General features: G+C 37.3%; 1 protein-coding gene across 1 annotated transcript; it reads right to left on the minus strand.

The window, feature by feature from the left end:
* Window positions 1-11698: 11698 nt before the first annotated feature.
* Window positions 11699-12128, minus strand: LOC307185941 (elongin-B-like; the record flags this gene model as incomplete). The annotated part of the gene is made up of 1 exon (XM_079920524.1): window positions 11699-12128. One exon carries the CDS (start codon window positions 12126-12128, stop codon window positions 11820-11822), a length of 309 nt encoding a protein of 102 aa, XP_079776650.1. The 3' UTR covers window positions 11699-11819.
* Between the last annotated feature and the right edge of the window lie 844 nt (window positions 12129-12972).

A 12972-nucleotide genomic window follows, 5' to 3' on the forward strand; every position in this document is an offset into this window, starting at 1 on the left:
AATGTGGCAAACAATTGTTTTGAGTTTTAATGATGTGTTGCTTGCATTTCTCAAGGCAACTGTTGAGGGGCTATTTATTTCTTCCCAGGTAAGGACCCACTTGCCACCTGCCGTACTAACATGAATTCTTAATCTGAACAGATGGGCTTTCCACAGGTGTGGTTACCAAAAAAGAAAAAGGAGGGGGACGGGGAATATGACACACATTTATTTTCTTTAAAATAAAAAGGCATCATGTTATGAAAACCAAGATGCCAAGCTGGGACAAAGTGAGAGTAGCATTGACATATATACACTACCAAATGTAAAATAGATAGCTAGTGGAAAGCAGCCTCATGGCACAGGGACATCAGCTCAGTGCTTTGTGACCACCTAGAGGGGTGGGATAGGGAGGGTGAGAGGGAGATGCAAGAGGGAGGAGAAATGGGGATAAATGTATCTGTATAGCTGATTCACTTTGTTATACAGCAGAAACTAACACACCATTGTAAAGCAATTACACTCCAATAAAGATGTTTAAAAATAAATAAGTAAAACCAAGACACCTTACATTTACTAATCTTTTATCACTGTCCAATTGAGACCCAATTTAGAGAATATTTTGAATAAATTAAACTTCCTAAGTACAGATAGATATCTGGTGAAACCTTGGATTCTGCCCTCACATTGTTCCACCCACTCTCACCTGAGACCCTTACTATATCAGTCTAAGGCTCTATGCAGGTGAACGTATGCTTAAATACTCCTCCAGAAAATTTCAGTATGAGCACATCCCATCACCACAACCAAATGATAACAACTGCTTCAATGTTTCTGTAAAGTGTAATTGAAAAGAGAAATCGAAACTCCTCAGTGTATGATCTTGACCCAGTTAAGCACTTACCATTATATTGATTTCTATTTTCTTTTACCATTCTAAAACTCAGAATCCCTCTTTCCAGGGACAACCTCTTTCCTCATGCTTTGTAGGCACTGACACTGATCCTGTTATTTCTTTAATCCTCTCCTCTTGGCCACACAATTCTATCCTATCCCTCCAGCCACAGTGACTCAAAGTGAGCCAGTGAGACTGCCTGCCAGGAATTTCTGCCAGAGCCACCAAGGAGAGGACAAGTGTTACTTTTTCCGCTGAGAGTGTTAAGCTGGTAAGGTGTGCCTTGAGCCCCGTATCCCTCATATCTGCCGTATTCTAGATACAAACATTCCAGAATTTTCAATTATGTTTACACTGGCTTAAGTTGGGTTTCTATCATGGCAATTTGTTCAAGTTGGGCAAATGAACAGGCCCAACAAACACATCACACTATATGGGTAATGGCTTAAATTCTTTGACCTCTTTTCTTCACCTATACAATTTGGATAATGGCATCGACCATGCATATACCAGAGAAATAATGATGAGCTCTAACATTTAAGATGCAAAGCATTTATTATCTTCTAATGGGTTATCCAAATGATGTTTCATATACAGCTCTCTAAAATAAACACTTAATTGAAACAATAACAGCAATCCAAGCCAATTATTTAGTAGTATGTAAAAATGTCTTGTTTTATATTTCTTAATCCTTAATGAGTTATTTTGTTGTCACATAAATATTGCTCATCAGCAAAACAAAAATCTTCAATCTATTTATAAACCAATAATCAACAATGAATAATTCTTTATTCACTTAATAGTTTAATCATGTGATAGTTATATCTAAATAGCTCTTTCTTCTTTGAAAACATTATACTTTGTCTCTAATTTCATGGTACAATATGTATCAGTGCCTCTCAAATTTACCAATCACCTGGGGATCATGTTAAAATGCAGATTCTAAAATGCAGATTCTAAAATGCAGATTCTAAAATCTGCATTTTAGAATCTGCATTTTAGATTCTAAAATGCAGATTCTAAAATGCAGATTCAGTAGATCTGAGGATGGGACCTGAGATATGGTATTTCTTTTTTCTCTTTACCTTTAATTTTTTTCAGCTTTATTGAGATACAATTCATGTATAGCATTGTGTAAAAGTTTAAGGCATACAATGTGATGATTTGATACACCTATTTATCATGAAATGATTACTATAATAGGGTTAGTACACAGCTCCATCACCTCATATAATTACCTCTGTGTGTGTGTGTGTTTGTGTGTATTGAGAACATTTAAGATTTACTCTCTTTCAGGTATATAATACAGTATTTTTAACTATAGTGACCATGCTATACATTAGATCCCCAGAACTTACTCATTTTCTTTTTTCTTTTTTTTTTTTTTTTTTGCGGTACGCGGGCCTCTCACTGTTGCGGCCTCTCCCGTTGCGGAGCACAGGCTCCGGACACGCAGGCTCAGCATCCATGGCTCACGGGCCCAGCCGCTCCGCGGCATGTGGGATCCTCCCGGACCGGGGCACGAACCCGTGTTCCCTGCATCGGCAGGCGGACTCTCAACTACTGTGCCACCAGGGAAGCCCTACCGTTTTTATTTTGTTATTTTTTTGTTTTTTCTTACTGAAGTTTGATTAACATCTCCCATTTCCTCCACCCCACCCCCACCTAGCTCCTGACAATCACCATTCCACTCTCTGCTTTTATGAATCTGGCACGTTTGTGTTCCACATACAAGTGGATTTATTTCACTTAGCATAATGCCCTTAGGGTCCATCCATGTTCTCATAAATGACAGGATCTCCTTCTTTTTAAAGGCTGAATAATATTCCATTGTATGTATATATATCACAACTTCTTTATCCATACATCCATCGATAGACAGGTTGTTTCCATGTCTTGGCTATTGTGAATAATGCTGCAATGAACATAGGGATGCAGATATCTTTTCACAATAGTTATTTCATTTCCTGCAGGTATATTCCCACAAATGGAATTGCGGGATCATATGGTAGTTCTATTTTTAATTTTTTGAGGAAACTGCTTACTGTTTTCTACATTAGCTATAGCAATTTACATTTCTACCAGTAGTGCACATGGTTTCCCTTTTCTACACATCCTCACCAACAATTGTTATCCCCCCCCTTTTTTTATAATAGACATCCCAAAATGTATGAGATGCTATGTCATTGTAGTTTTGGTTTGCATTTCCCTGATGGTTAGTAATGCTGAGCATTTTTCGTGTACCTGTTGGCAATTCGCATGTCTTCTTTGGAAAAATGTCTACTCAGGACCTCTGCCAAGTTTTAATCAGATTGTTTGCCTGTTTGTTTTGCTCTTGAGTTGTATAAGTTTCTTATATATTTTGGATGTTAACTCATTATTGGATAGATAGTTTGTAAGTATTTCTCACAAGCTTCAGGTGAAAGTTGCATCTGGGCTGCAAACCAGCTTTGAGCATCAAAGGACTAGAACAAAACCCCACAACAATATAAACACTAGTCAGATGAGTTGGGAGTTGAAAGATTTCAGGTAGTATAGTCTTTGTTTTCTAATTTAAAAAAAGAACTATGTGATTATAACAAATCTTGGCTTTCATTTTCTCAAGATGAAAATATTGAAATTTATATACAATAAACATAGGAACACAGTGGGTGCTTAGTAAATTATTGACTGACTGACATGAAAAATATCATAGAAATCCATGTCCTTGGACTTTTAAGGACCTACTATTCTAAGCGGAAAAAATGGGCTTTTTTTATTAGGTAATAAAAAAAGCTCTCTGTAGGAGAGCTTCCAGACTTATATTCAATCTTCATTTTCACATACTAATCAATTTGACAAATATATGTATAAGATCCTGCATTTTCAATTTTAAAAATTGAGCTTATAATGAACTGTTGTTCACAGTTGAGTGGCCTAGTTCATACTGAAAAGATAGGTTGAAATTGTCAGTGAATGATGAAACACATTTCTGACCAAGTGTCTTCAAGAAAACATACACTGGAATGTGATTGTCAGTTATGATGACTTCTTAAAGGCAGCCTGCATTAGAATGGTGTGCAAATTTCCTTTCTATCCCTTGTAGTGCCCCAGCAGAATAGTAAATATACCATTTTAATATAAAATAGACATCCCAGTTCAAAAGTTGTAGGATATAAGTGACCTTATAAAAGCCAGAAGACATGAATTATTCTGAGAGGCAACATTATTTCACGAAGAAATGCACAAAATTCAGCCATGAAATTTCAGCTAAGAGGTAGGTATTCCTTCTTAGCATAAAAGATTTTGACATTCTCTGCTTAAAAGACTTTTAAAGTGAGAGAAATTTAGTGTAACTCAATAATGTTGGGGTGATCGATGGATGCAGTTTCCTTTCTCTAAAGTAGAATATCAGCTGTTCAGCTGAGTTGTTGATGAATTGATTTGACCCAACCTTAAGGATATAGCTGAAAAACAGTAATAATAAGATCAACATTTTTCAGGGTTTTATTATCCCTTGATCAACTAAGTCTATTTCAGCTTTTAGTTACTAATCAATGTTCCACTAATGCCTTTTACAACAATTCAAAATGACTTGATAGAGCCTCATAAGAGTTGATTTGGTTAATTTTCCCCTTCACATAGATAAATGTGATCAAATGTATTTTCATTTAGTGAGACCTACGGTGGTTTAGGATTTTTGAAGTTTATGGGCAGATCTTTTATGAAACTGAATGAGAATTTTCAGCAACACTTCCATGATCTCTAAACAAAAGAAAAATCTGAGAGTTGATATAAGATCAGAGCACCTTGTTAAGTTTAACATCAATTCCAGCACAAAGTTATGTGCAATTTGAAGGATAAAAATGACCAGTCTAAAAAGATTTACCCACATAGTGTAGATGATCATTTGTCCATTCAGTTCTTAAGGGAGCTTTTTATGCTTATAGAGATCATTTTTTTCACTGGTGGTTTTGGAAACTGAGGGAGAAAATGCAGTTTTCAAAATGTGAGCAGCAATGCAAAAAGACCATCAACTGTATAACATGGCCCAATTATTTATGAGATTTTCAAGAATCCTTTTTTTTTTTTTTTTTGCTATATGTTGCCTCTTTCTTAATCACAGGTTTGAAAGTGGACTACTGAGTTGAAAGGAAGAAAAGCTGAAGAAATGAGTTTATGAATTTAGTTCCATATGGAAACCTCCCTTACATATCTCAGCACATAGCAGTACATAACATATGTAGATTAATGATTTGATTTAGATTAAATATGACTTGTTATTTAAGTACAAAGATAAATGATTAATATCATCATGTTTCCCAAGCCATAAAAACCCAACCCTTTAAAATATTTAAAGAAGCTATATATCATATGAAAGCATTTTTTATGTTCTTTTCTCTATGGTTTGCTGTTGTGTTGCTGTTGTCTGAAGATTTGAAGTAGATTTCTGAATCTTTTGGAAAATTTTTAGTAGAATTAGTCCCATGGGGAGTTTTTGCCACTTGATCATTATCTTGACCGGGAAGTAAACATAAGTCAGATAACATGTGAGGCATTTAACATGACACCTAGCATATACCATCTATTTAGCATTTGCAAAATTATGTGTGGTATGCTATATAATTTCTACATTCAGTATTACACAAATCAGAGACATTTTTCATGTAAAATAAAATGTCTTTAATCACTAACATAGAAAAAAATCGGTGTTCAGGCGAAACTTCATCATAATTGCAAAATATTTAGATTTTTTAAAAAACACGGATGAAGAAGCTCAGTCTTTTCCCCTTTTAGCAGATGTGAGTAATTTTCAAGACAGCTCTAATGGTAAGAACTGGGGACCTGCTCCTTTAACGCACATGTGCTGAAATGTTCTGTTTCCCAGCTTTATAATTAGAGATTATTTCACATTGATTTTCAGCACAGATAAAATTTAGCTCACTTAAGATATGACAGCCATCATCTCTTATTTTCATTAAACATGCTCTAGAGCGGGTGGTTATAGAAATAAGATAGGAATTAGCATCTGAAAGTTTAAAGATGATTGCAAAATCTTTTCCTTAGAAAATTATGGGTTTCCCTTGGCTTAGCTTACCTAAAATAAATCAGCATTGCTCCAAGTGGCAGCCTCTGCTGCCTGATGTATCACACTTGAGCGTTCATCTACATCCACAAAAGTATGATTTCCGCTATTCCAAAATATAAGCTGTGTCTCGCTCTTGAGATGTGGGGACAATTGGCTGAGTCTTTTACCAAAGCCCATATGCCCCCATATAATTTGCCCACTTTTTCTTCTCTGAATGTGTCTCAGCATAAATGCATCTGCTTCACCATACATGCTCCTCAAAGCATATAATTGCCTATGCCTGGTAGCAAGCTTTACAGTGAAATTAAAAATTTAAGGAACTATTTCTAGTTCTGTTTTAAAAATAAATAAAACTTTGTCTCTGTAGGGCCATCAGACAAATCAAGTTAGTTCTTTCACTGATGATCATTTCCTGTGGTGTCCATTCAACAAGAAAAAGGGTCAGTTCATGTTGGCTGGCTTTCAGTGGTGGCTCTGTCAGCATTTGGAGATTATGAGAGTTCTTGGCCTTGTTTCTTTGGGACCAAACACTGATGCTCTGTGGAAGAGGGTCCATGAGATGCTCAGGATTTTTAAAAAATTCTCTAAGTTCTCATATGTCTTTCTATTGGCTTCTGGAAAACCAAAGAAGTAACCATAGAATCAAGGGCATACATCTCACTGTTCATCTTTCTCATTAATTTCAGGATATGAGGCCACTGAATTGTGCACTACAGAAAACTTATGATTTAGTTGCACTTGTTACTTGGTATTAGACAAGCCAGTAATGGAGTTCTTATAGAGTCAAGGCTGATTTGACATGGGTAAAAAGAGTGAAGTGCAGAAAGAAACAGATAAAGCAAGGGTGCAAGAAGAATAGAGACAAGAGATCATTTGGTCCCAGCAGATAGAAAATATGACCTTGGTCCCTGACTTTATGGTTCCTACTTCTTGTAGCTAATGAGACGTCTCTGAATTTCCTATCCTTATAGGCTACGAGATACCACTGCTTGCTTCTTTCCAATAGAGTCTCCAAAGCATTCAATCACTTGAGTTTGTACTATGTGCCCTGCATTGTAGCAGGTACTAAGCAGACAACATATATATATATATATATATATATATATATATATATATATATATATATATATATATAAAGAGGAAGTGCAATCTGTTATGGAAGCATATAGTTTGGGTAGCATGAGGCATTAACCTAGTCTGGTAGAGAGGAATACCAGTACTGGTTAAGAAGGATCTCTTTGAGTAAGTAACTTGTCAGCTGAGACCTGAAGGATGATGGGCAATTGACTAGGAGAAGGGAGAGGGGAAAGTGGAAGCATTCCAAGCAAAGGACAAAAGAGCTGCAAAAAGCCCAAGGACAGAGAATTGGTATTTTGAGGAAATGCTTATATAAGGAAATCCAATACAGCCCAAAAGGAAACTGAAGAATAAGTAAGAGTCAAAACTTGGGAATGCTTTTTCTTAATTACTGTGAATTTATAATATATTTTGAAATTAGAAAATGTAATGCCTCCAGCTTTGTTCTTCATCAAGATTGCTTTGGCTACTTGAGGTCTCTTATGGTTCCATTTGAATTTTAGGACTTTTTTATATTTCTGTAAAAAATACCATTGGGATTTTGATGGGGATAACATTGAATCTGTAGATCACTTGAGGTAATTAAAACAGTGTTTTACTGGCATAAAGACAGACATGTAGAGCAATGGAACAGAATAGAGAGTCCAGAAATGAACTGACATATAAGTAGTCAACTGATCTTCCACAAGGATTCCAAGAACACACAATGGCGAAAGGATAGTCTTTGCAACAATGGTGTGGGGAAAACTGAATATCCACATACAAAAGAATGAAATTGGACCCTTGTCTTATACAAAAATAAACTCAAAATGTATTAAAAATGTAAATGTAAGACTTGAAACTGTAAAATTTCTAGAGGGTCTTAACAATGCTTTCTTGTTCATGACACCAAAAGCACAAACAAAAGCAAAAATAAACATGTGGGACTACATCAGACTAGAAAGCTCTGCACAGCAAAGAAAACAATCAACAGAATTAAATGGCAACCTGTGGAATGGGAGAAAATATTTGCAGACCATATATCTGATATGGCGTTAATATTCAAAATATATAAGGAACTCTTACAGCTCAATAGCAAAATATATATATAACCCAATTTAAAAATGGGCAAAGGACTTGAACAGACATTTCTTCAAAGACATACAAATGGCCAACAGATATATGAAAAGGTGCTCAACATCACTGTCATCAAAGAAACGCAAATCAAAACCACAATGAGATAATCACCTCATATAAATAATAACAAATTAACACGTACACCTTAAATTTACACAATTTTATGCCAAGTATATTTCAATAATTTTTTAAAAGGAAGACTATTCTCAAAAAGCAAATTAACAAGTGTTGGGTAGGATGTGGAGAAATTGGAAGCCTTGTACACTGTTGGTGGGAATGTAAATGTTGCAGCACTATAGAGCTACCACATAATCCAGAAAGCCCACTTCTGGGTGTATATCCAAAGAAAGGGAAATCACTATCTCAAAGTGGTGTTTGCACTCCCATGTTCATCACAGCATTATTCACAGTAGCCAAGGTATGGAAACAACCTAAGTGTCTGTTGATGGATGAATAGATAAAGAAGGAAATCCTGTCATATGCAACAACATGGATAAGCCTGGAGAAGATTATGCTAAATGAAATGATCCAGTCACTGAAGGACAGATACTGCATGATTCCACTTATATAAGGCATCAAAAATAGTCAAACTAATAGAAGTAGACATTAGAATGGCGGTTGCTAGGGGCTAGGGGATGGGGAGTGGAGAGGGTGGGTGGGGATTTTTTCAATAGGTATAAGTTTTTAGTTATTCAAGATGAAAAAGTTCTAGAGATCTACAGTACAACATAGTACCTCTAGTTAACAATACTGTGTTGTGCACTTTTTAAAAATTAGGAGAATAGATCTCATGTTAAGAGCTCTTACCACAAAAGAAAGAAAGTGGGGCAAGAAGAGACTTTTGGAGGTGATGGGTATGTTTATTACTTTTGACTGTTGTGTTGGTTTCATGGGTATGCACATGTCCAAGCTCATCAAATTATGGACATTAGATATGTACAGTCTTGTATATAAGTTATATTTCAATAAACCTGTTTTTAAGATCTTTGGGAATACTTTTAAGAACTCTGGATTTTATTCTAAATGCTTGGAGAAACTAAAGTTTTTAAGAAGGGTTGTGACATTTGCGTTTTTCACCATTTAGGACAAATTAAGTCTGTTGTATTAAATACAGAGGGAGATGATATTAACTGGGACTAAAGCCATAGTTCTCAACTGGGGGCATTACTGCTTCCCAGTGAACATTCGGTAATGCCTGGAGACATTTCTAATTGTCACAACTCTGGGGGGAAGGACGAAGGGCCGTCATTGACATCTAGTTGGTAGAAGCCAGAGATGCTGCTAAACATCCTACAATGCACAGGACAATCTACCATAACAAAGAATTATCTGATCGAACATGTCAATGGTGTGAAAGTTGAGAAACCATGGAGTTGATCGAAAGTAATGGAAATCAAGAGAAATGGCATATTAGAAAGATATTTAGGAAGTAAAATCAATAGGATTTAGTGATTAGACAGCATGGTCAAATGTAAGAATCAAAAAAGCTTGACTCTTACGTTTCTGGCTTGAGCAAGTAGTTGGTGGTTGGTGATACCACGAACTGATTTAGGGGACAATTTTGGAAGAATAGATTTTATATGGAGTAGAGTGGGAAAGATGAAGAATACCATGTTTAACATTTCACCTCTGAGGTGCCTCCAAGACAGTCAAAGGACTTTTCTGGTATATGTGTGTATGAGCATTTCTGAGACTCAGGAGAAGCACAGGATGGAGTTAAACATTTCGGAGTTGTTATGAGGAATAAATTAGATACGTCAAATGAAGAGCTTAGTACAGTGCCTGGCACATTATAACCAACCATTAAATGTTATTATTACTGACAGTATTGGAGTGATTCAATTGAAGCCAAAAGGGTGAATAAGATTGCTTCAGGAGGGGAAGTAAAATGAAAGAGAAGAGGATGGAGCCCTAAGAAATACTCAAAAAAAGGAGCGGCAGAGGAGGAGCTAGGAACTGATTATGCAAATAGAGACGAGACGTGGGAGGCAAACCAGGAGTATGTGTGTCCCATGAAACAAAGGGAGGAGATGGTTTCTAGAGGAGTTAATGGTCAACCATACCAAATGCTTCTCTGAGTTCAAGTAGATTGAGAATTAATCTTTTTTCAAATACATTTGAAAATTAGGTCTTTGGTGTTCTTGGAAAATGCTGGTTTGGTAAAGCACCGGGGAGAGATTGGAGTGGGTTGGGGAGTTAAGAGGAGAAGAAATTGTAACTTTTCAGCAACTCTTTTGAAAAGCCTCTTTCTTCTCCAAGAAGAAAGCACAGAGAGGAAGAAACAAAAGACTTCTCAATAGAAATATTTGATGAGAAGAAAACCTTAGCTTGGTTGTCATTGCCATATACTGAATAGCTGCTCTCTTTTGGTCACTCACCTTGGCATTTCTTACTTTTGAAAAGAAACATAAAGGAGCAATGATATAAATGAGGTGATCTGTGTATGGAAGGGCATGGACAGAGCAAATGCCGTAATTTTTCATTGCTCCAGAACCAAAAGCTAATGACTCAGATTCACCTCTCTGCCTTGAACGTACTTTGCCTGAAGGTTAATCACATTAATTCCTGTGAGTCAACATCTGCCATGTGCTGGAAAAATCTTGTCAACCATTCCAATATTTAGAGCCCCATATGATGACTTTCAAAATTTCCTGAACCATCAGAATCCTGCCAACTTCAAACGTTTCTTGGGTTAACTCATTTCTACCCAATAAATACTTGGCTGCTGAGAATCTAGAAACTATTGCCTTTGAAAATCAGGGAATTTAAATTGAGGAATATGGAAGACTGCCGAAGGAAAGAGGAGAGCCAGAGTATGACCACAAAGAAGACCAGAGAAAATGGGTATCAGAATTGTGAATGGATGCTTTTGCCAACAGGACAATCACATCAAGTCTAAAATAAAAGAAGACCTCAGTTCTTTCTCCCCATTTTTCTCTCAAACTACCTTTTTGCCTAAAAAATATCAGGACTTACATGTGGTCAGCTCACCTCTAGACTAAAACGTAAAAACCAGTGGGTGTTTTGAGTTCACATTTCAACCCATCACAATACTAATTACTATAATGATGACCCAGACCAGTGCTTCTCAAACTGTAATGTGCATACAAATTCCCTGGGGATCTTATTAAAATGCAGATTCTGATTCAGTAGATTTGGAAGGGGGACCAAGATTCTGTAGTTTTATATATATATATATATATATATATATATATATATATATATATATATATGGTTTTCTTTTTAACTGATTTATTTTTTTTTGGCTGTGTTGGGTCCTCCTTGCTGCGCCCGGGCTTTCTCTAGTTGCAGCGAGCAGGGCCTACTCTTTGCGGTGCACAGGCTTCTTATTGCCGTGGCTTCTCTTGTTGTGGAGCATGGGCTCTAGGCGTGCAGGCTTCAGTAGTTGTGGCACTCAGGCTCAGTAGTTGTGGCTCTCGAGCTCTACAGCGCAGGCTCAGTAGTTGTGGCGCACGGGCTTAGTTGCTCCGCGGCATGTGGGATCTTCCTGGACCAGGGCTCAAATCCACGTCCCTTGCTTTGGCAGGCAGATTCTTAACCACTGCGCCACCAGGGAAGTCCCAGATTCTGTATTTTTTTTGGGGGGCACCCAAATCTCTTATTGGGGTGCAGTTGGTGGGAGGGGGACTCTCACTGCAGAGCCTGTTCATTGGCGCTCCTTCTTCAGTCCTGTGGCTTCATCACCTCCAGCAGCTCACGTGGGCTGGAGAAGGGCTGGATGTGCAGGGTCTCAAAGGCTTCATCTGCTCTGAAGGCTAGCCCCACAGTGGCTGGGGCCCGAGGCCATGCTGTCTGGCTGGTGAAGCCACACTCGCCCAATGTCTTTCTGTCGTCCAGAAGCTGGTCGTCCTTGTACAGCCGCTGCTCCACCAGCGGCCACTTGAGGATGCCCTCGACAATGCACTTCAGCTCGAACACGGTGCTCGATTCCTTGGCGTCCATGAAGATGGTGGTCTTGTGGCGCCGGATCATGAGGAACACGTCTATTGCAGCGGCTGCCTCTCCCCCTTGACGCACCCGTGCGGCCGCACTCCGCCCTGTTCCCGGCAGCCCACCCCCAGAATCTATATTTTTAACAGCTAATTCTATTGCCTTTGAAATCAAGGGCCACACGTTGCATTAACAGTTTCAAAGTAAAATTACTTCTAATGATCCATCTCATTATTTCTTAATCTATGTAAAATTTTGTGATTCAGAATCTAGTACACAATTTCAGTCCATCAGAATCATCATAAAAGTAAGTTTTTCATAGGGTATTGATGATCAGCTAATGTCCAAACAACGCTGAAAATTATTCAGAGCTTCCAATTACCTATGTCTTAATTATTAAAATTTTGCTGGGATGGGTCATTATGATATCTACAAAATGTTATATTTGACTCTCCTTTTAATTTGTCTCAGATGCAAATTTTAACTTTTTAAACTGTAAAATAAAATTTGAGGTGTTAACTTAGGGTCGGTTCATGTTACTAGAAAATTAACATTTTTTGATTACAGAGTGACATAAGTGACATGAAAGAAATCTGAAAGTAATCAGTGATATGACCCTGTAACCAAGATAGGATATAGAGATAAGCCAGAGTGAAGGCATTTAAATATCTGATATACTGCTTTTAGACAAAATTTCTGGTACCAGTGGCATTAATAGTAAACAAAGAGCAAAATCCTTGTTCAAAATACCTAACGTGTAGCAGAGAGGCTAGTATATAGTAAATTCTCTATACCAGTGTGTTGAACTTAGCTGAATTGGAAGGCTCTGCTCTATTAACCAAATGTCTTTGCCAGAAAAGGCCAATGAGAGAAAAAATCCTAGCAT

The sequence above is a fragment of the Stenella coeruleoalba genome (assembly GCF_951394435.1).
Source record: "Stenella coeruleoalba genome assembly, chromosome: 4".
NCBI lineage: Eukaryota > Metazoa > Chordata > Mammalia > Artiodactyla > Delphinidae > Stenella > Stenella coeruleoalba.